This window comes from Pseudophryne corroboree, chromosome 6, assembly GCF_028390025.1.
Source record: "Pseudophryne corroboree isolate aPseCor3 chromosome 6, aPseCor3.hap2, whole genome shotgun sequence".
Taxonomy (NCBI): domain Eukaryota; kingdom Metazoa; phylum Chordata; class Amphibia; order Anura; family Myobatrachidae; genus Pseudophryne; species Pseudophryne corroboree.
Window position 1 is genome coordinate 633115980 of NC_086449.1, and position 25486 is coordinate 633141465.

The 25486-nt window shown below is 43.4% G+C and overlaps 1 protein-coding gene across 3 annotated transcripts in view; it reads right to left on the minus strand.

The window, feature by feature from the left end:
• Nucleotides 1-634: 634 nt before the first annotated feature.
• The window catches only part of ARHGAP26 (Rho GTPase activating protein 26), a 1013198-nt gene continuing 988346 nt past the window's right edge, over nt 635-25486 (minus strand). For all 3 annotated transcript variants that reach the window (XM_063928129.1, XM_063928130.1, XM_063928128.1), the window contains one exon: nt 635-7010. In XM_063928129.1, coding sequence (XP_063784199.1) covers nt 6922-7010 — 89 coding nt within the window. In that variant the 3' untranslated portion in view covers nt 635-6921. The remainder of the gene's footprint in view (nt 7011-25486) is intronic.

Sequence of the window (25486 nt, forward strand, 5' to 3'; positions counted from 1 at the left end):
CACATAGGGTAAGATTTATCAAAGTTTGTAGAGAGATAAAGTACAAACCAATCAGCTTCTGTCATTTTACAAACATTGCCTGAAATGGCAGAATCTGATTGGTTGGTACCTTAACGCTCTCAAAGCTTCAATGAATCTCCCCCATAGGCTTGGGAAACAGGTATTATACACAAACAATGCAATCTGATGCATGACTAAATGCAGATCATGAGCTAGATTACATTTTATTGGTTTCACCCTGTCACAGACATATCTCCAGTACAAAGTTCCGCGCTCTCTCTACTTCCTCACTAGGAGACCCAGAAATGGAAAAATACAGACTTCCTCTCCACCTCTGTTCTTAGCACATTTCCTTTCCATTACACTTACTGGTTCTTCCTGTGGTCAGAATTTTTTTTTACAGAAAAATATGAATAACCCATGCATAAATACACTCATTTATTATCTATAGACTTCATTAGGTTAATGCCCCTAATTGGTAGATGCTCAAGATATATAGTATAATGTTTGTGTCACTATGGTCACACCAAATTGTGGACAAAGGGAAAAAGGAATACCTTACACAATAATATTCAGACATATGCCAAGATAACTGTGTGTGTGCGTGTGAAAGAAGTCACCAAGAGCTGTACAGTTACATCAGTAGTAAGCAATGTATTGGTAATTGTTTTCATACATTTAAAACAGAACAGAAGAGCAGGGAAACAGTACATAAACTAAAGAGGCATAACAACAACAGGCATACAAGGTAGAAAACCACTGCTCAAAGAATGCTTCATGGAATAAGACGTGTACATTGTATATACCTTTATTTGGCAATGTAAAAGTCACACAATATTTGTAAACCCAGAATCTTCATACGTATCGTTCTTATGAGAGCTCGGCATTCGAGCATGAAATTGTAACTCCTATCTCAATACTTCCTGCCGCAAAGTTTTAACAAACTTAGGGGTCTATTCATTAAGCCTTGGATGGAGATAAAGTGGAGGGAGATAAAGTGGAGGGAGATAAAGTGGAGGGAGATAAAGTGGCAGCCAATCAGCTCCTGTCATTTTTAAAACACAGTCTATAACGTGGCAATTAGGAGCCGATTGGCCGATTGGGGGTCATTCCGAGTTGATCGCTCGCTGCCATTTTTCGCAGCGCAGCGAACAGGTTACTACTGCGCATGCATATGCACCGCAATGTGCAGGCGCGTCGTACGGCTACAAAGCAGATCGTTGCTGAGCGATGGATTTAATAAAGAATCCATTCGCACAGCTGATCATAAGGAGATTGACAGGCAGAGGGCGTTTGTGGGTGTCAACTGACCGTTTTTTGGTAGTGGTGCGGCGAACGCAGGTGTGTCCAGGGTGTTTGGAGGGCGGATGTCTGACGTCAATTCCGGGACCTGCAACGCTGTATTCATCGCACAGGGTAATACCTCTTACCCTGGTCTTGTTCTACACAAAACATTTTTGCATAGCAGGGCTGAACAAGCGATCACAGCCTTGCTATGCAAAACTACACTCCCCCATACGCGGCGTCTAGTTGATCGCACGGGCTCCAAAATGTTGCAGCCTGCGATCAACTCGGAATCACCCCCTTGATCTCTGTCCACTTTATCTCCATCCAAGGCTTAGTAAATAGACCCCTTGGTAACTAATCAATACACTGAAGAGACGCATCAGAGACTGGGATCACTGACACATACTGTATACACATGAGTGTACTACAAATAAGCAGACTTTGGCACTGTTAAAGTGAACTGCAGAAACTGTGATCCCATAGAATTAGTAGCAGCACTATTTATGAAGTGCCCACAGAAAAACAAACAGCAGACATTCCTTCTAGATTAGCTGTTACAGTGATCATCTGCTCATAACCGGCCAGTGAAAGACACAGATTTATGATTTGCAGTCTGGTTTAGCTGACACATCACGAGAGAAAACGTCACTACAATAACTTGTGTCTGATAAGAGAAATAATGCAAGTCAGTGATAACCTGGAAGTGCAGCCTGCAGCGTTAAAGAGTCCAGAATTCTATTTTTACATCACAAATGAAATCTTACAATTTATAGGATGTATAAAAATAAATGATAATAAGAAACACACTTGTTCCATTTACCATTTAACAAAGGAAAAAGATGATATTTCAGTAACTGCCTTTAAGTTTCATACTCCACTCGGAACAACCCTGAAAGACAGCTAATTATACCAGCAAAAATATAACTGCATACAGTTTTACAGTTCAAGTTGATTTAAACCAGGTGTAAGCTACTTGTAAATAAATAATGGGAGTGCAGGAGTGCCTAGATCAGAGGTTCTCAAACTCGGTCCTCAGGACCCCACACAGTGCATGTTTTGCAGGTAACCCAGCAGGTGCACAGGTGTATTAATTACTCACTGACACATTTTAAAAGGTCCACAGGTGGAGCTAATTATTTCACTTGCGATTCTGTGAGGAGACCTGCAAAACATGCACTGTGTGGGCCCCCGAGGACAGAGTTTGAGAACCTCTGGCCTAGATGATCTAGCTCATTGAGAACTAAAATCAATACAGTAGCTACAGCTATAAAAATCAGATGAGAGGTTAGTAAATGTGTTTATGTGGCATACTGTAGTCTGACCCTAGAAAGTAGATGACATGTTACGGAATAGCATGAAAGCGTCACGGCCCAAGTATGTGTGTAGTACATGAACAATGAGGGGTTAAGCCAATGGTTACCAGAGAGAGGAGAACATGAGATCTTTGTAAAATGACAACTCCCAGCATACTTTGACCATAACTGTTGACTAGCAGTAGTTGGATAGCTCCCGTATCTACAGTAACTCTAATTTTGTGGATTCTGGCACCCTATGTAATAAAAGGCTAACGCTGCTCCTTACTTCTACAGGGGGGAATTCAAGCGTTTTGTGCACTGGCGGCCACTATATGGAGCCTGATGGAGCAATTCAATTGTTGCTATGTAGTGGGGTGCACAGCTGCCAGCACTGACATTACTGTTATGTTGTTCCGTCATTTTGACTGGCTGATAACTAGTTAAATTCTATTTTCTGTTTTAAACTAGGCAAACTAAATTTCTTTATACAATGTAAACCAATGGGACTGTTACTGTACAATAATGAAGTAAAGTGGTCTTGTTATAAATACCACCCAGCAACTTAAGGCCCATACACACTAAACGAGTCCCCGCCGACGCCGATATTGGCAGCGGCGATGTGCCGGCATCGGCAAGTGCAGACACACTTGCCAATGCCAGCGGGTAAGGGAGCAATGGCGGGCGGGGGGGGGCGTAATAGCAGGGGGGAACGACGCTGCTGTCGTTAGCAAGGACCTCCCTCGTCTGTACATATTCGGACGAGGGAGGCGGTCATTAACGATGCGCAGGAGCACGCATCGTTAATAACATTGAGTGTATACACTAGATGAGATTGTAAAAGATCTCGCTCAGATTGGTCCTTCTGAGCGATATCTTTATTTCTCGTCTAGTGTGTATGGGGCTTTAGTGTTCCATTTTCTGTAACAACATTATTGAAAATTGCACATTAAATTTCTTATGGAAGAAAACAAGCCTGCATTGTTTTTATGTGGCCATTTGTTCAGATGCTCCATCTTTAGTATGTTACCATCTATTAAACTGTTTCTCGGTTATTAACAGAAATACAGATGTGTCCTCTTACATCTTTGCTCCAATTATGCATAAGATTACGGGAGAATCTTCTACCGTCAGGCATCTTTTTGGCCGAAAAATGTATCTCAGTCACAACTCAATGTGGCTAGTACGCACAAGGACACTGGACTTATTAATATAATATATGATACTTGTGTGTGACTGAGTCTCTGAATCTGCATATGTAGTGCTACAGTTTAGCAGACACAGCTTTTTTTTCCCAACACAAGTTCTGTTCCATATACAGACTCAGGGGCCTATGTACTAAGCCTTGGAGAGAGATAAAGTAGACAGAGATAAAGTACTAACCAACCAGCTCCTAACTGTAATTTTTGCAAACACAGATGTGACGAGACAGTTAGGAGCTGATTGGCTAGTACTTTACCTCCATCACACTCTCTCTATCTCCAAGGCTTTAGTACATGGACCCTTCAGTCACACACAATATACAAGTGTCATATCAAATGAATTAGCAAGTCTCCAGCACATTTTCAACAAACATAAAAAAAAAAAAAAAAGAGGCTCAACATTGGCAGAGTTGCTGGAGAGCTGGCGGCTCACTCATGACCCGGCATCTAGCGTTGCATGGCGTAGTGAGGCTAGATGTATGAAGACACATATGTAACTACATCGGGCAGACTATAAACCATGGTGAACAAAATACTAAACAGAAGAGCAACCCAACAAAACAAACAAAAACTACAATTAAAAATGTAATTAAATACATTACAAACTTCAATTATATTTAATTTTACAGAATATGGTGCAAAAACATTGTGCGCATGTGTTACCTCCACACATTGAAGTTTGAATATGCAAGAACCACCAATGCCTATAAGAACCCATGAGTTTTCAGGGGACCGATGAGCTGTGACGGATGCCATTTTGCATGAATCACTCTGTACTGTAGAACCAGTGACTTACCACACAAAATGAAAGCAACGATGCTGTGTGCTGAACCCTATTCACACTCTGTTCAGCAGGGAATTGATAGGCCACAATCTCATAAAAATAAGTTGATCTTATGAAATTTCTGCCTTAGGTACGAGGATGCAACATAAATGTAGTAACTGCAAATTTGACATATTTTATAAGAACTATTTTATTATCGTAGATAGATTTTTGGTATTACTCTGCATTCCAGTGAAATGGACTTAAGGTACAACAAAACAAGTAATAAAATCAGATGGCATGAAAGAGTTATATGACTGCAAGGTTAAATGTATTTACAGTGCAGTGTTCCAAATTATTATGTCAACCCCACTGGTTTATGTTACCGACCCATGAACAAGTGAGCCAGGCTTACACGTTTCTCTGAACTTTACAATAACCATCGCTATAAAACACTCAAAGTGGATGTTACCCAGTGAGCGGAATTAGTGCACAAAAAATATCAAATATAAAACTTTACCTCACAGCACTTGATGTAACTCTCTATTTACAACGTTATATTTGGAAAACAAAATATACAGCAATTTATCAAGCCAAATACTTGAAACTTAAAAAAGGTTAAAAAAACAACAACAGACATTAAACAGAATGGAAACAGGATGCAGCAGCCTCCCCTGCAGGCCATGCACGAACAGAGTCCTAACTGCGGACCCTTAAAGCGTCACATTTACAAATATTTCAGATGTGTTAGGCAATAAGCAATTGACAACATTTGCTTTCATTTAACCGTCTCATAAATTACTGTATGACCTGAATGGTATATGCAAGGGACATATCAAGAGATTACTTTTATAATTTCATTCAATGGTTTGTTCAATAATTATTAATAAAACCATACCTGTAAAAAGGAAAGTAAGTTCTCAACAGCTTCCAAATGTTTCTCTGTCTACCGCCATACTCCTGAGAAAAGGCTGACTCAACTAGACGCAGCTCGCGCTACTACGAAATGCTATTTGCACCTTAATGGCTGTGAGCAGAACCAGCCTCTGAACACACATCCCGCTAATTGAAGTTTACCTGTAATCTGATTGACTTTTTACTGGTCTATTCATATAGAAAATCTGTTTAAAAAAATAGAAAGTTCCATTACTGCCTAAAATTTATTAAAAGCTATATATTTTTGTACTATTTTCCCCTAGCAATACACAACTATTCTTACATTGAAAAATCATGGTAAAGTATTAGATTTTCATTACATGTGCTCAGATGTGTTAGTGGTATAATACATCACTGGCTTATGTTACCCAAAAACACAATTACTTAATTAGGCCCAATACTGCCGTGTTTGCTGCCCCAGAATGGGCCAACAAAGACCCTATCAAATTTTCATCCTACTTAACTACATAGCCCATCCATGAAAGACAAATTAGCCAGTAAGCACTTGGCTCCGAGGCAGTGTGTCAGGATTCCCTCTGTATGGGCAACTTAAATTAGATGTCGAAACATCGTCCACATTATGTCATAGTGCCATTTTATTATGTTTCAGTGTCTTTTAAAGAGGGTCTCAAAAGTCTTTTGCATACCCTGAACGTGAGCTCTTATTATCACCAGAAGCTGGCAGTCAATATTGAAATCTGGAATGACAAGACTTCTATAAACAAAAGACGGAGTCGTTAAGGTTTTTCAGTTATAGAGAAGGGAGGGGGGGGGGGGGGGAGTGTCTTTGGAATAGAGGGAACACATAGCATTGGATTGGGCATTACAGTCACCAGCAGGTCCACCGCTGGGACCCTGCCATTTGTAGGCTCTAGTAAAATGTTATACACAAGGAAACAAGGAACATATTGGAAAAGCCAGCCGTAGAGTACATAGTAATTTTTTTGGAAATATTAACCATATGTAGATTATATTTAGGAAATGCAGAACCAATATTTGTAACCTTATTCAAATCACTTGGCAAAAATAAACCATTTCATTCAAGTGTGGCAGCATTAAAATCTGCATTCAAAATAATATAAAATAAAAACATGAGAAAATGCTAATAATATTTCCCAAGTAGCCTCCAATGCAGTTCAGAGTACAGGTATAGTTGACTTTTAGTGGTTAAAAGGTACAGTGAATTCTAGCAATAAAACATTAGTGACATAAAATGGTCCCTTACTAAAAATAAAAATGTCTCCATCTCTGTATATATTTCACCACCAAATAGCATTTGAAACATGTACATTACTATTAACACACACATTCACTGCAATAGGTTAGAAAAAGTCCTTCACCCTGTAATTCACAGATGCAAAGAGAGAGAGAGAGTCTTCAACACCATCAGCAGTTGTCATGGATACCATGTAAAGCTTTGCAATACTAGCAGAGCATAAAGCTATAGGAATTCCACATAGTTCTCAGGGATGAGTCCAGTCTTCCCATTAAGCGTCCCTTCTAGCCAACCTGGTTCCTGTGATGGATGAACTGTACAAGACAAAGAGAAACAAGTTACTTAGAAAAAAAAGGAATACAACTGTACGTGGAGGAGTGTGTTGTAATATGTAAATAGAGAAAGGAAAAAAATAATACAAAAAAAAAAAAGTATAGTGTCAGAATCAGCACAAATGTGCACTGTGGTACATTATACAGAGTTACTTCAAAGCATAAATAAAATCGGAGGTACCTTAAGTCCCTGGGGGTTCTTAGAAGAATAGCATAATAATACCAGTCTGCGTGCAAAAACACAGGGATCCGGGAACTTATCCAGGATCCCTGTGTTTTTGCGATTGTGGCTGTAAAAGACTCTTATCAGGGATTTTGTTTCACCTGCCTTCCGGCTGGTGAAACAAAATACTAGAAAATGCTGCCTATCGAGGATAATTGAATTACCCCCCAGGGATCAGTTAGTCACAATAATTTACCGTGGCTAATTGGATTCCCCCTAATGTGTCATATACACAAAATGTTGGTGATGTTAGCTAACAGTGGAATTGGACTATGGATAGAAAAAGCTACGCTTGTCTGAAGTCTTTTATACACAGAAATACTTTTCAGGCTCTGGTTAGTCTGGTTTTGGCTCATTTATACGTCTAGGGATTCCAGACACTTGGTAAATAATTCCATTGAGCTGTTGTAGAACACTGATTTGTTTAAGAAAAGGTTTTAAAACATTTTTTTTTTAAATCCACATATAAACGGAAGTTAAAATTTGATTTGAATCGACTAACTCTCTGCTGATCAGCTGGTGTAACACAGCAGATGTAGGTCACTGCCTAGGTTTATTTTATTAACCTAAAAAGACCTCTAGCTATGTCGAATAGTATTGCTTTATTGTTATGGTTGCAAAGGATAATTAACAGCCATAATTCAAATGCATCCATGGTTATCCATGCTAAAATCATTAGTAACATAGTAAATGCTTTTCCATCATATTAGACCAGTCCATCTGATATATTTGGGGGGAGACCATATAGGAAGGTACTTTAACATTCAAAAGGGTAGGCTAAAGTAGTAGGCTAAATTAATACATTTAATCAATGAAAGGGACACCGCTTCTTAGCAATATAGCAGCAGGCCTTTTAAACAAGCATTACAAGCTGTAACCAGTAACTATAACAAATGGCAGTATGTAGCTAGGGGCTGCAACTGAAGGCTTGCAGAGCTGCATGCATAGCTTGCCATAATATCTCTTTAATCCAGGACACCTATGATTTAAACAGGTTCTGTGGCTAGATACAGTAAATTCAAGCTTGCTTTTCATCTGTTTTAATCACCCACAGAACCTATATAAATCATAGATGTCCCAGAATAAAGGGATACTATGGCAAGCCTACGCATGCAGCCCAAAGACATGTGTTGACCATCACTGATCTAGACATTAATAACCACAATCAAGGAGAGAAAATGTACAATCAGAGCTAATTAAAGCCACACAGTACCCCATGGTGCACTGCAGCTAAGGGGGTATGCGACCCAGGTGCAGGATTTGGGGGGCCGGCGAGGAGTTACAGAGGAGCAGGGTTTTTTTTTTTTTTTTTTACCAGCAGTGCTGTGCTGCTCCAGTGAGAAAGCAGATGGCTCCGGGGGCAGTGTCTCTGACCAACTTATCTGCCCGCAGCTGGCTCCAATGCTGTGCGGGTGAGCTCCAGTACATGGGATCTCTCCTATTCAGGCTACTGTCTTAAACTCTCTTCTTTGCCATGCAGTGCAGCGACTAGAGTATGGTGCACTGCGCAAGCTATAGAAGCGAGCTGTTGGTGCTGTGTTTTTCAGCAGGCTATGATCCCAGCTGCCTGCCCAGCACCAACCGATCACAAGCTGCTGGCTACACCACATTGAGGGGACTCACTGCCCCAGGCTTATGCATGTTAACAGGTGTAGTCATCGATGTTACAGACATCAAAGGCTCACTTTGCTAGCTATCCACTTGACAGTGGAAACTTAGGGGTACATTTACTAAGCAGTGATAAGAGTGGAGAAGTGAGCCAGTGGAGAAATTTCCCCATCAACCAATCAGCAGCTCTGTATCATTTTATAGTATGCAAATTATAGCTGTTACTTCAGTGCTGATTGGTTGCCGTGGGCAACCTCTCCACTGGCTCACTTCTCCGCTCTTATCACTGCTTAGTAAATGTACCCCTAAGAGGCTGGACAACCTCCAACTGTCACAGAGTATCACTACAGCAGCTTTGTGGTGAGTTTAAAGACAGACTTTATTATCGGCACTGTGTTCCCAGTTAGCAGTATCAACCTCCGCTTTGCCTCCCCGATAGGGGGGATTTGGTGTAGCTTATAGGGCAGTGATGGGGAACCTTGGTACGCCAGCTGTTGCTGAACTACACATCCCAGCATGCCTCGCAACAGTTTTAGCCTAGCCAAGGAGTAAAACTGTAGCAGGGCATGCTGGTATGTGTAGTTTAACAACAGCTGGAGTGCCAAGGTTCCCCATCACTGTTATACGGGGTTGTAGTGTAGTGATGTAGTGTTCCATATGGGGTATGTAGTGTAGTAATGTAGTGCACTGATGTGGTGTAGCATATAAGGGGATATAGTGTAGTGATGTAGTGGAGCATATAGGGTATGTAGTGCAGTGTATAGGGGAATGTAGAGCAGTGATGAAGTTTTATGATATAGTGCATTGATATAGTGCAATGTATGGGGACACACGTAGGAGCATGTAGTGGAACATGCTGCTGGGGGGGGAGGTGATGCTTAGGGCATTTGGGGCATATATGGGAATATTGTCCAACATTATCCCCTGCTTTTCAAAATTTTTGTTAATCTGATTATTTTAGTCTGTTTGTGTGTTTTTTTAAACTTCTATTTATCAGTTTTTTTAAAATGTATTTATAAACAATATATATATATATATATATATATATTTATTTATTTTGTGGTGGGGGTGGGTGTGTGTGTGTGTGACAAATTACTGTATTGCCCCGGAAATCCTAGTTTCGGCCCTGGGCAGCATCTCTGGATACAGGAAGATAGTCCTGGCACTGAGCTCTTTTGACACAGGACTTACACTGCTTCCTACATCCCCAGATATGAAAAGATTTGTATTTTCTCAAGAAAAACCAAGCTATAAAACCCCGATACCACCACATGGTTAGTGGTGTATGTCTTACCCCTTGTCTTTTATTGTACGTGTAGTCCCCCACAAGTGGAATAATAGGATTTTGGTACTTACCAGGTAAATCCTTTTCTTTGAATCCATAGGGGGCACTGGAGTACTTTTGGGATATGGACGGCTTCCGTAGGAACAAGGCACTGAATAGTTAAATTTAGAACTCTCCTCCCCTCCATATCCCAGAGTACCTCAGTGTTTTTTACTGAGCCGAACAGGAGCTATAGAGAGGTTGACAATGGAGAATTACATATAACATAACGGACAACAATAAAGTTGACACATAACGTGACTGACAACTAAACAGTTGGCACTATAACCGCTAGAACTTGAAACTTTGAACCAGTCGGTGAGAATGTGTTACCATAAGATCCTCTGAACTTACTACAAACCAGGTAAAACTGCTCTGGGTGGGCGTCCAGTGCCCCCTATGGATTCAAAGAAAAGGATTTACCTGGTAAGTACCAAAATCCTATTTTATTTTTCATCCACTAGGGGTCACTGGAGTACTCTTGGGACGTACCAAAGCTTCCCCCGTGGGCGGGAGAGCTGTTTGGCACCTGTAACACTAGGCGGCCAAAGCTAGATGCCGATGCCGCAAACGTATCAAACTTATAAAAGCGCACAAACGTGTGCACCGATGACCATGTAGCCGCACGCAAAGCTGCGTCGTAGAAGCCCCACGACCAGCTGCCCACAAAGTTCCTACAGAACGTGTGGAATGAGCTGTTACTGATGTAGGCGGCTGTAACCTAGCATGAAGGTAAGCCTGACGAATGGTCAGTTTAATCCATCTGGATAAAGTCTGCTTAGAAGCTGGCCAAACCATCTTGGCAGCATCATAGAGAACAAACAACGTATCTATCTTCCGAACTGTAAACGTTCGGGATACATAAACGCGTAATGCGCGTACCACATCCAAGGTTCCAGAATTTCCTGTCAACACAGGAACTACTATTGGTTGATTGATGTGAAATGATGACACTACCTTTGGTAAGAAAGTGGCATTCGTCCGAAGTACCGCTCTGTCATCATGAAACATCAAATACGGTGGCTTGCATGACAAGGCACCCAAATCTGAAACACGCCTTGCCGAAGCTAAGGCTAGTAGAAAAATTGTTTTCCAAATGAGAAACTTAATATCCACTTGTTGTAAGGGTTCAAAATATGAAGACTGTAAGAAATCTAAAACCAGATTCAAGTCCCATGGCGCTGTAGGTGGAATGAATGGAGGCTGTACTCTGAGGACACCTTGCAGAAAAGTGTGTACTGACGGCAATAGAGCCAATCGTCTTTGAAAGTAAATTGACAACGCAGATACCTGCACCTTTAGTGTAGGTAAACGCAGTCCTCCATCTAACCCCGTCTGTAGAAATAACAAAAGACGGGATAACTTGAAAGATGATGTCGGAAACTTCCGATCTTCACACCAAGCTATATAGACACGCCAAATTCTGTAATAATGAGCTGCCGTAACCGGCTTGCTAGCTCGTAACATGGTTGGTATAACCGATTCTGGAATGCCCTCTCTTCTTAAGAGGGCGGTCTCAACAGCCACCCCGTCAAACGCAGCCGCGCTAAATCGGGGTAAAGGAACGGACCCTGTTGTAACAGGTCCGTACGTAGTGGGAGCGGCCAAGGATCGTCTGCGAGTAGTCTGCGGAGATGCGAGAACCAAGCTCTCCGAGGCCAATGAGGCGCCACTAGTATTACTGTGACGGACTCTCTTTTGATCCGTTTTAGCAACAGAGGGAGCAGCGGAAACGGTGGAAACAGATACACGAGGCTGTACGGCCACGCGATGGTGAGAGCATCCACCGCCACTGCCTTTGGATCTCGCGTTCTGGACACATACTGGGGCGTTTGGTGATTGTGGCGAGATGCCATCAGGTCCACTTGAGGGTAACCCCACCTCTGGACCAACATGTGAAACACTTCTGGATTTAATGCCCATTCTCCTGGATGAAAATCCCGACGGCTGAGATAATCCGCCTCCCAGTTGTCCACTCCCGGAATGAACACTGCCGACAATATCACTTAGTGATGCTCGGCCCAATTGAGGATTCGAGCTACTTCCCGCATTGCCATGCGGCTTCTCGTTCCTCCTTGTTTGTTGATGTATGCGACCGCCGTCGCATTGTCTGACTGCACCTGAACAGTCTGAGACCGAAGCATGTGCACTGCTTGTCGTAGCGAATTGTAAATTGCCCGGAGTTCCAGGACATTTATAGACAGCAATCTTTCGTGATCCGCCCAGAGACCCTGGAGCTGACAATTTTGAACTATAGCTCCCCAACCTCTGAGACTCGCGTCCGTCGTTAGAATTATCCAATTCCAGGCGCCGAACCGATTCTCTGCGGTTAGATTGTGTACTTTGAGCCACCAGAGTAGAGACACTCTGGCCCGTGGCGACAACCTCACCCTGTGGTGAATCTGCAGATGCGAGCCCGACCACTGTGCGAGCACATCCAGTTGAAAAGGACGTGAGTGAAATCTCCCGAACTGAAGCGCTTCGAAAGCCGCCACCATTGTGCCTAAGAGGCGAATGCACAAATGTACCGAGACTGTGCGTGGCTTGAGCACTAATTGTACCAGATGACGAATGACCTGTACTTTCTGTTCTGGTAGGTACATTTTTTGATTTACCGTATCGAGAATCATACCTAGGAATTGAAGTCGTTGAGATGGAATCAGATGTGATTTCTTGAAGTTGACCATCCAACCGTGCTGAACCAGTACATTTTACGTTAGCAACGCATGTTGGAGGAGCATCTGTTGAGACGGAGCTTTGATGAGCAAATCGTCCAAGTACGGAACTATTATCACTCCCAGGGATCTGAGATGAGCTATCATCACAGACATCACCTTGGTGAATACCCGAGGCGCTGACGAGAGGCCAAACGGTAGAGCCTGAAACTGGTAATGGTTCTGCCGTATTGCAAACCGCAAGAACCTCTGATGAGGTGGCCAAATCGGAATGTGTAAGTACGCATCCTTGAGATCCAGTGCAATCATGAATTCCTGTGGCTCTAAACTTGCAATTACTGACCGCAGAGATTCCATCTTGAATCTGTAGTAAGTGACGTACAGATTGAGACCCTTTAAGTTCAATATTGGCCTGATCGAGCCATCCGGCTTTGGTTCCACAAACAGACTGGAATAATAACCCTGACCTTGTTGGTGTACAGGGACCGGAATCAAAACTGCTGCATGCAGAGACTGAATGGCAATTTGCAGAACCGCCCTCTTGTCGTCCGACACAGGCAGTCCTGTCTTGAAAAACCGCAGTGGCGGGAGACAGTCGGAACTCTATTTTGTAACCTTTTAACACTAAATCGCGGATCCACCCATCTGTGGACGCCTGGAGCCACGCCAACTGGAACGTCTGAAGGCATGCTCCCACAATTGGAGATCCGAGATGGGCCGGGAGCCCGTCATGCCACTGGCTTGTCGGTGACCTTAGCGTCCTGACGACTGGTGTTGGTTTGTTGGAAACAACGTCCTCGTCTACCAGGCGTGGCTGTTCCTCTGCCACGCCCGCGAAAGGACTGAGGTCTAAAGGCTTTGAACGCAGGTCCAGAGTATCTCCGTCTAGGTACTGTTGGAGGCAATGGTAAGAAAACAGACTTTCCTCCCGTGGCCTCAGAAATCCATTTGTCCAATTCAGGACCAAACAACTTCTCGCCACCGTAAGGTAACGCCTCTATACCTCTTTTGACCTCCGCTTGCCAAGAACGCAACCAGAGTGCTCGTCGTGCTGTAACTAGCGACGATGAAAGGCGAGAAGTGAGCTGACAGACGTCAGTAGAAGCTGTACATAGATAATCAGCAGCTTCCCAGATTTGATCAGCGAGAAGTATAAGGTGATCGTCACGTAGGGCAGACTTGAGTTCTGTTATACATACCATTAGCGCCTTAGTTACCCAAATGCCAACCAACCCAGGTCTAAGCAACACTCCTGCTGCTATATACATGGACTTTAGCATAGCTTCTATTTTATGATCTGAAGGGTCTTTAAGCGTAGTAGCAGTTGGTACTGGTATGGTTAATTTCTTTGTAAGTTTAGACACAGACGAATCCACCAATGGCGGAATCTCCCATGTAGCAGTCATAGACTCTGGAAACGGGTAACTAGACTTAAATCTGCAAGGTATAGAAAACCGTTTATCCGGATTCTTTCGTGTTTCTAGTAACATCTTATTAAGAGATTCCGAAACAGGAAAACACATTGGAGTTCTCTGTCGTTTGGTAAAGACGACTTCATCATTTGTCAGAGGCTCCTCAGTTTCTGTAAACCTCAGACACTGACGCACCGCTCTGATGAGATTATCAATGCCCGGGCTGTCAAAATCGTCACTATCTGACTGCTGGTCTACTTCGCCCTCCTCACCGTCATCTTGCGCAAAGAGGTCTGGCATAGAATCGTCAGAATGCAACATTGCAGAGACTGGTAAATCATAAGACAAATTAAATTTATCCCTTCTACCCAAAGTGGACTTGGACTTTTGGTAAGGCTGAGACCCCTCCGTTAGTTCTAGTGGTCTCAAGCTAGACTCAGATCTTGCAGCTTCCCGCTCTTGTCGAGTGGCGGCCAATTCTGATTGCAATCCAGCCAGGACATCTGCTAGCATAGCCCATGGAGGGTCCGGGGATGAAACCGGCTTTGAAACCGGAGCCGAACTTGTATTCGTGGCTGAATCCACAAAACATACAGTACATGTGGTAGATCCATCCGGTAACACACTCTTACAGCATGGCAGTGAAACTGCTTTTTTGTTTTTGCTGGTGCCTTACTCATTATGCAGACAGACAACACAAAATACAAAGACAGACAACTTGCACGACTCAGTAAAAAAGTACTAAGGTGTTTCTATAGATATATATCTGGCCAAGTGCAGTGCACGCCAGTCTATATGAAATCTGATTCCAAATTCCCACTAACACCCCTGCGCCTTACGGTGGAGTAGAGATGTACAGGACCGTTCTGGAATCACAACAGGAAGAAAACAGGAAACATGGTTAAAATGCCCCCATGCTTACAGTATAGACAAAGTGCAGATTATAACCTTCCCAAACCGATATAACCAGCAATAATCCTGTTATCTAATAACCCATGCAGCGTTCTGCTGCTGCTATGGGCACACTTCTCCCCCTTTGTGTCTGTGCTCCCCCCCCCCCCCGTGCTACGTGTACCGCTGTCTATTACACGGAGCCGGGGCTTACATGCGGGGTTCTGAGGTAGAGGGAGCCGGGGAGCGCGCTGCACAGAGCCGTGCTATGTATGGAGAATGCGGCCGGCGCAGCTCTGTGAGCGGCGGGAGGGAGCACATAGCGGCGGTTGGCGCTCACAGCGGCGGTGTCCAGGAAGCTGCGGCGGGCGGCTCGGCACACACAAACACAGAGTCCCCACACAGCGGGGCGGCAGCGTGAGCTGACCGCCCCATCCCCAACATACCTGGACTCCTGTGGAGAGGAGCTATGACGGGGCTTCTTCTGTAAGCTCCGTCCAGCCTTTCCTGCAAGTTGTCTGCACGTGGTTGTGAGGGAGCTCTTTTTAGAGAGGCCTGACACGCCACAGCTGCTTGTAGCAGCTTCCACTATCCCGGACCACGCCTATTGGAAGGGGGGAAGGGATGTGGAAAATGTTGTAAAAAGAAAAAATCAAAATTAAAAATATTCAAAAAGTAGTGTGGATAAGCTCCACACAGCCTTGTTGCTACTATGAGCACAGAAAAAACACTGAGGTACTCTGGGATATGGAGGGAAGGAGAGTTCTAAATTTAACTATTCAGTGCCTTGTTCCTACGGAAGCCGTCCATATCCCAAGAGTACTCCAGTGACCCCTAGTGGATGAAAAAGAAATATCATTAGTAGGCTTACCATCCTATCCGTTAAAACCAGTGCAAGGTTTCTTTGTGCCCTAGGCAACATTTGACCCACTGCCCATGCTCCCTCCAATCCATTATATGCCACACAGCAGTGTCCCCAATTCATAATGTACTGCATAGAAATGCCCCAACTAATATCACGTATACACACACTGCCCCACACCTCTTTAACCCATACACACACCCACTGCCAGCACTCACTAACCCATACACACACACTCTCCCCGAGTCCCTGCCTGTAAACTGCCCCACACACAATAACCCTGTGAGCACTTATTAACACCCCATACACAAACACACTCTAACCTTGTTAGTACTCATTAACATACACAAGCCCCCCTACACACACACACACACACACACACACACACACACACACACACACACACACACATCATTTCTCCTCACTAAAAGTTATAACAGATATACCTTATCAGGCTCCATACAGCAGCATGCCAGCAGCTCCTTCTATCGTCTAGGGGGGAGGAGCTTCTTATGTGATTGGCATGCTGGCATCCAGAGGAAAAGAGGACAGGAGGAGGGGGAAGTGACTCTGGTGCACTGGCAGGTGAGAGTGCAGTGCCGGGGATAGGAGTGTTGCGGAGGCTTGCCACCTTGGTAACGTAGGCCCTGGTCATCAGTAGTCACAGCCGGGAGTTAAAGATAGATTTCTTTTTTTTCTTTCTTACGTGGACTCAGTGGAGCCCCCAGTGGCCGGCACCCTTAGGCACCTGCCTAATGGTAGAGCTGGCGCTGGGGACACATATGATTTACAAAGGTACAGTGGCTGCTGACTTCAAGTGAGTATTTCACCTGGTTTAATCAGCCACATATCCTGTGTAATACATCAGCGTGCCGGTTTAAAAAGATGGTATGGTAAGCCTAATCATTATTGCTGGCTTGTCCAAAATGTTATGACTTAGGAGGTTATTAAAATGTTGAATGATCAGATCTTATATTAAAATATGTTTAGTAATAGATCAGTATTTGATGTTACAGGCTTGGCGATCTGTTTATGAGATGTTAATACTGTTAGAAGTGTCAGGCGTTAAAACTGAAGATGTACTTTTTTATTAAGTTGTAATAGTTTGAAGATAGTGACTAGAAAGGGTGTAAGAACATTTCACATGGGAATAAAGTCATCAAGGACTGTAGGGGATATTTATCAAAGTTTGGAGAGAGATACAGCTTCTGTCATTTTCAAATGCAGCCTGTAACATGGCTACAGTAGGAGCTGATTAGTTGGTACTTTATCTCTCACCAAGCATTGATCCCCCCGATATTTACTAAACAGAAGGTTGTGTTGCCGGATTTAAAATGCCAATTATATTGACTGCAATTTTAAATTCAGCAGACAAAACCAACAAAAATCGTTGGGCATGAAAAAGCTGTGATTTAGTAAAAGTAGCCCCAAGTGAGGAAAACTTGGGACAGTGATAGGAAGACAAGATTGCAAAACGTAAGCACTCGATAAATTGTCATCCAAGTTTGCTGGAGGTGCTGGAAGCAATGGCTCTCTTAGCCCGCCTCCAGCATAGATTGGCCTGATGCGGTCACTTACCTCACAGTACAGATATTCACAGATGATTCATACCATCAATAGTTTTCTGACGATGGTTTACTGCCAACGATGTTAAAAGTCAATGGCACCATAGAAACATAGAATTTGACGGCAGATAAGAACCACTTGAACCACCTAGTCTGCCCCTTTTTAAAAAAAAATCCTTTAGGTAATCTCAACCCTTTTTGAACCTTAATTCTTTGTAAGGATATTCATATGCCTATCCCAAGCATGTTTAAATTGCTCTACAGTCTTAGCCTCTACCACCTCTGATGAGAGGCTATTCCACTTGTCCACTACCCTTTCAATGGTGAACTCTTTGATGGCCATCCCTAGACTGTGGGTTGTAGTACAACAGATATAGGCCCTCATTCCGAGTTGATCGGTCGCAAGGCGAATTTAGCAGAGTTACACACGCTAAGCCGCCGCCTACTGGGAGTGAATCTTAGCTTCTTAAAATTGCGACCGATGTATTCGCAATATTGCGATTACTAACTACTTAGCAGTTTCAGAGTAGCTCCAGACTTACTCTGCCTGTGCGATCAGTTCAGTGCTTGTCGTTCCTGGTTGACGTCACAAACACACCCAGCGTTCGCCCAGGCACTCCCACCGTTTCTCCGGCCACTCCTGCGTTTTTTCCGGAAACGGTAGCGTTTTCAGCCACACGCCCCTGAAACGCCGTGTTTCCGCCCAGTAACACCCATTTCCAGTCAATCACATTACGATCGCCGGAGCGAAGAAAAAGCCGTGAGTAAAAATACTTTCTTCATAGTAAAGTTACTTGGCGCAGTCGCAGTGCGAACTTTGCGCATGCGTACTAAGCGGATTTTCACTGCGATGCGATGAAAAAGAACGAGCGAACAACTCGGAATGAGGGCCATAGAGTGGCACAGTCCAACAGTAGAGCGCTACAATGACTCAGATGACAGAGTCACAAAGATGAGCCAAGCAGTAAGACTGGAGGGGGGGGGTCATTTATCAAAATTTATCAAGGCTCCTAGATAAAATTGTGAGAGGCAAAGCACCAGCCAAAGCTTCTGCCTTACATGTTACAGGCTGTGTTTGAAACAGATTGGTTTGCTCTGTATTCCTCACAATTTGAATTCTCTCAACGCTTTGATAAATACCCCTCCCTAAGGCAGAGTGGTTCCGGTATAAAAGATAGATAGTGTCTAGTTAGACAGTCAATAGATAGACACCATATGTTAGATAGACATTAGGTCGACAGGGTCAAAAGGTCGACATGAAAAAGGTCGACAGGGTCAAAAGGTCGACATGAAAAAGGTAGACCATGTTTTTTGCATTTTTGTGGTTTGTGTGGATAGTTTTGTCCTCTGGGACCCCCAATTGTAGAAAGGCATACGCTCGCCACGCTTCGGGCTCGGTGGCTCACTGCGCTCACCACAAGGTTTATAACCAACTCTATGCCGTCATGGATAGAGAAAGTATGAAATAGTCCAAAAACAGGTTACATTTAAAAAAAACATTTGTCTATTGTCTATCTTTTTTATGTAGACCATTTCATGTCGACCTTTTGACCATGTCGACCTTTTGTACTATCTACCTTTTTCATGTCGACCTTTTGACCCTGTCGACCTAATGTCTGTCTAACATATGGTGTCTGTCTATTGACTGTCTAACTAGACACTGTCTATCTATCAACCGGATACCAGGCAGAGTTAGGGGGTACACAACCACAGGTCAGTAGAGGTGGCATACAACAGAGTCAAGCTCACAGTTAGGAGTTGTTCTAGGCAGCATTCAGATAGAGTCAGGGTACACAGGCTAGAAACAAAATGGTGTAACAGCAGACAGGGTGGGCACTAGAAAACTAGCGAGTGATGCTATAAACAGCATGGATCTCCCAATCTCAAAGGCCTTTGTTAAAGCAGCAGCTGTGAAACGCGTCAGGTGTGAGCCTTCTTGTCACGCATCCAAATTTATTCACCGCCGCTTGGACCACTAAGGACCCTACAAAATTACCAGCACTGGAACCTATCCATGAAACAAGGACTGGATATACTCAACAATCGCAATACTGGTGAGGACTTTCCTATTTAAACACATATTGGAACTGCTTATCCTCCAGCGTGGGAATTACATCTTTTCCAGTCCAGGGACTATGCTACAGCCCAGGATAAATTTGTGTTTCAAGTGTAAAGGGCCTATGGAAATATTGGAACAAGCAGCCAGTGTTATATTTATTTGGTGACCGGAAACCATATACAGCAGTGTCAAATCATGAGCCAATTTTAAACATTTTATTGTTTTTAGTTTAATAAATTGCATTGTATATTAGACAATCCATCTCAGAAAGCGCTGCCTTATTGTTGATGTTTTATGTACAGTATGTAACAAGTCTTTGCATGAACACAGAACATATAAAAGCATGTGGCCACAAGGCTAACAATAGCAATACTGCAACTGATCACGAATACACCGTTGGGAATGCCGTAAGAACAATGCAGTCGCCTGCTGTTCCCAACATATGTTTGTATTAAAATATCGAACAGAACCTATTCCTCTGGAAGATTTTCTTTGGACTGACAACAAACACAATCCAACTGACACCATGCTGATTACAGCCCTCCCTCATGTCGTCTGTGTGCACATAACACTTTCTAGTGAATATATGAACAAAAATGCAGTATAAGAGCCGGGAAATCCAGTATTGTCTGTCAGTGTCCCGATTAGCTGCTATTTTTGAGTACGGATATTCTAGATGTGTTTTCAGGTATCTGTACACAGTACATGGACAGAAGCCTTGAGTTCTGATACCAGCTCTCCCCTATGCAATAGCTCCTTTGTGCGTACACTCACGGTAACACAAGCGCTGTAGGGGTTTCCAGAGGGTTTTACGCACGCACACTAGCAAATCGCACAAGTCTGTGTTACTATCGGCCTTGTGTATGTTCTGTGCGGATCTCTGAATCAGGCCCACACTGTGCAGCATGGTAGAGTACAGTACACACCTGTCTCAGAATAACAATCTGTCACTTTATCGCCCCGTTTAAGTCTTCATTTTTTTTTTTACATATTGCTAAGTGAAAAAAGTGATTCACTCTATTTTTCTCAATGAAACAGATAGGAAATTGCTATTTCATTTCAATATAAATTGGAGATAAAAAGGCAAAGAAATACAATTTCCTTCATGACAGACCATAAAACATATACATACAGTCCATAAAAACATGTACATATAAAAACAGGGGAGCTTTTATAATTATACATAGACAAGTCCAGTAAGTGAGGTTGTACTTAGAAGTGTGAAAGCTAATACAGGAGTATCAGGAGCATTGGCTGCACTGCAATTTTCAGTATTGTAGAAGCACCTGGACTAGTTACTCTGCAATACCAGGCTACACATACTGTACACTTGCTCGGGGAGAGAGTATCTGAACAGTATACAATAAAAAGTTAATATAAAGAATACACGTATAGAACTTATTTTTATCTGGGGTCATGCATTCAGATAGTTTTGAGAGCTAGGACAAAAACAGAATGCTGCTAGTGAGAATGCCATAACATTACAACACTGTCAGCACTGCCCCGTCGATATACAGTAATACTGCCGACATAATGACTATCGACAATTTGTATGTATGCCGCCAAGGCAATGTGGGGAAATCTAGTATGCTATCTAAATACTGTATCTTCTTATTAGTCCAGTTGCAATCTTGTCAAATTTTCAGTCAGTAGTACTTGGGAAAAGAGTTATTTTATTCCCTGCAAGCTCTCGCTCTTCATCTGACCAAAGCAATGGCATGTTAGAAATTAGAAAAGAGAAACATCTCGAGCCTATATTATATAACGCATCAGATAACTAGCCATAAACCGTTATGTCGCAGAAGTGATCGCTATATGCTGAAGTCGTCTTAATTAGGTCGTGGAGCAAAAAGACACTTTGTGAATGAAGTTAGGAAAAAAAGAATCCATAAGAGAAAAGGATCCAATTACCACATTATTAGCGTTCTCGTAAATAATACAATTGAAGCAATTGTTAAGTACTCAAACCTATGTATATACAAATATATGTGCCTGTCTGAGCAATATAAAAATGCGTGCTGCTGATAAATAGCATTTGACTGGGTAGGAAACATATAAAGCTGAACTGTCATCAGCTGTGGAGCACTGCCTTGCTCTTTGCACAAGGATACAAATATAATTACACATGTAGAGGAAATTAGGCATTTGCGTTATTGCTGACCTTTCCTTCACTCTGCGTAATTATCTCTTACATGGGGCAATAACACAAACCACAACAGCTGCACTGAGAAACTAGAAAGCTTCATAGACGCATTCATGATGAGGAGAAAACGTTTCAGGAACACTACAGGTAATCATATTAAATAATAAGATATACTATTAAACAGAACTAACACCCTCTCCACACAAGATGAACCTCAAAACACAGCTGCTGTGACTGAACCTCAATGCTGTTCAAAGGATAACAGCCAGGAGGAGACTATGGGGTCTATTTACTGAGCCTTGGAAGGAGTTAAAGTCCCAGCCAATCAGCTGCTATCTACCATGTTACAGGCTGTGTTTGAAAAATGGCAGTAAGGAGCTGATTGGCTGCTACTTTATCTCCATCCACTTTACCTCTGTTGAAGGCTTAGTAAATAGACCCCTCACTGTAGAATATTTACATTGGAAGGTTGTCATTTCAGCCAATGTCTAACCCTGAGATTAAGGTGAATCTCACCCCTGACCACCTCAGAAGAACTAGCTGAAAGTGAGTTCATTAGCAGAATATTTCAGTCATACAGATGTGTCTTTACTTACTGGGCGTCCCTATGGCACAAGACCCCAAGGTGACCAAGAGATGTAGTGCACTCTATTTTTCTTCAAATTTTGCATGGCAGATGCAGCAAAAAGCTGCTTACAGTGTAGCGACTAACTGCACAGGAATTGGTTTCCCACACGTACAAATCCCCAGATGAAGCACAGCGGTACCAGGCATGGGGAAAAGCCTCAGCAGTTTGCATCAGTTCCCCTGTTACACAGATTCAGACTCACACAGATATACAAATGTCGCACATCAAATTGATCAATGTACGCCAAAACTGTAGCTTTGTTGATTTCATGTGTTATACAGGTTGAGTATCCCATATCCAAATATACCGAAATACGGAATATTCCGAAATACAGAGGTCCCGTGTAGCCCTGCCCCTTCATCGGCACATAGCCCCGCCCCCTTTTCGGCTGAACACAGCCGTGGTCACTGGGGAGTCTGGAGGAGGAGGCTGCTACAACGCAGCAGCAGGGGAGAGAGGTGCCGCTGGCAGCTTGGAGGTACTGCAGTGCAGAGCAATGACAAGCAGCTCAGCTGGTCGGCCCGCTTGTCATTGCTTGCTGGTGGGAGGCAGTGGGCCGGGCAGGATCGGTTTGCGGGCCGCATCCGGCCCGCGGGCCGTATTTTGCCCACCCCTAGCCTAGTAGCTAGTATTTTGGCCAGAATCTTCACGTCAGTCGTTAACAATGAGATCGGGCGGTAAGATTCCACCCTCTCTGGGTCCTTATCAGGTTTAAGAAGAACAATAATCAGAGCCTCTGCCATAGAAGGAGGCAGTGTTCACAATTTAAACAGTTCATTAAATAATGTGAGAAGCTTGGGGCCATAGAAGTCAAAGTGCTTTTTATAACGTTCCAATGGGATACCATCTAACCAGTTCTGGAAGCGTCAAAGGAGAATCCAGAAAGGAAAGGGCCTTGGGGGACATTACAGGTAGGGAGACACCGTCCAAGTAGGCCAGGATATCCGGAGTACCGTGCACTAGTTTAGAATTGTATAATGTTCTATAGTATTGAACAAAGACTTCCACTATGTCAGGGGTCTTGGTATGGAGTGCATTGTTCACATTACGGATAGAAGTTATTGTATTAGAGGCCCTGTCAGTGCCTGCCAATTTTGCCATGAAGCTCCCAGGCCTATCACCCATTGCATAATATGAGTGTTGAGTATACAGCAAGCGATATCTAGCCTTATCCGTCAAACAAGCGCGCCAGTCAGCTTGGGCGTGCAGCGACCTCTCTTCAGTAGTAGTTAGACTATCAGTAAAGTATTGAAGTTGTAATGTTTTACACGCTGTTTCCAGAGCCTGCTCCTTACGTGTGTCATCAGTTTTTAATGTTGCCACCTCTTTAATTAATGGGCCACGCATGTATGCCGTAAAAGTGTCCCACAACATAGGAGCGGATGCCGAGCCCTCGTCAAGCACCAGGACGTCTCTCCGCAGCTCCTCCAACTCCGCCCCATTGCCCAGCTGTGTTAGCCAAAAGGGGTTGAATTTCCAAAACAATCGACTTCTGCTATCCCCCATATCCAGACATAATATCACAGGCGAGTGGTCCGAGATACCCCTGGTGACGTACTGGACATCCACCACCCTGGGCAGCAAATATTTAGTTGTCAGGGCCAAGTCTATCCTGGAAAAAGACGAATATGTGCTGGAAAAGCAGGAGTACTGACGGTTGCCCGGAGAGCGCACTCTCCAGACATCTATCAAGCCAAGACTCTCCAACAACAATGCAAAATTACTGCGGCGGTTAGTAGGGGTGAAAGATGTCATTTTAAATCTATCTAGGGAGGGGTCAATGACGTTACTAAAATCCCCAAGACAAACAACAGGGACATGGGGATATAGAGCCATAAAATCTGCCGCCTTTTTAAGAATATCTTTAGAGAAAGGTGGTGGGATATAGACGGTAAACAATAACAAAGACATGGAATATACCTGGCATATAAAAAAACCCATTTCTGCCCCATTGATCAATATGTACCTGATCAATTATGAACGGCATTGACCTTCGCACCAGAACCGATACCCCCGGGAGTGAGTAGTATGAGTGGAGTGGTATGCCCATCCCACCCATGGCTTTTTAAGAGACATAACCTTTGCTCCAGCTAGGTGGGTCTCCAGAAGACAGACTATGTCCGGATTATATTGTTTGAGATGTCTGAGTACAAGAGCTCTTTTAATTTTATTGTTTAACCCTCGGACATTCCACAACAAAATCTTAAGATGATTAGACGCCATGGGTCAACGTGATATAGTAGAGAAGATCAATGCCGAACATCCCATAGATATTATCGACATCAGTAGCAATGACCAACAAGTAGCTCACACTACAAAAAAACAGAGAAAAAAGAAAAAAACTAAGGAACAACAGTATACAAACATCCCTCCAACCCCAGCCCCCCGCCCCATATACATGACCAAACTGTGGCATACCTATTCCCAAAAACATATTCCCCAAACAAACTATAAAAAATTCAACATAAAGAAGCAATGAATACTATGACCAAAGGACAAGGTGTAGGCCTCCCACCATCTAACACGAATAGTGAGAGGACACCACCCCGAGCCCCGCAGCAAAATATTAACTGGAGGAAGTGAGCAATAGTATTAAATACAGCCCATACACTAAGTACCGTAAGACTGCAACATGCAAATTATCAAAATATGAATCTAGCATGACAAAGAGAAATCCTCAAGAGTCAGCTGCAAGAGCCCGTCTGGCCGGGGCCCAGCGGTCCAGCCATACGGCAGCCTACCGTAGGTGTAGAGAAAAATTTGGTCTCCCCGTCAGCCACCACCCGAAGCCTAGAGGGAAACAACATTGCATATTGCAGATTAAGTTCTCTGAGGCGCCTCTTAAGAGGCCTGAAGGGAATCCTGTGGGCCCGTTCAATGGTGAAGAACGGGGTAAAAGAATCAGCGCCAAAGGATTTGGTCAACCAGGTCTCGAGGAATTTCTCAGGGTCAGTACCCTCCTCTTTCTCCGGTAACCCCACAAAGCGAATATTATTTCTCCGGTGCCTACCCTTCATAACCAGCATCTTGCCTTTAAGGTCAGATAACTGACCATCCATGGAAGTGAT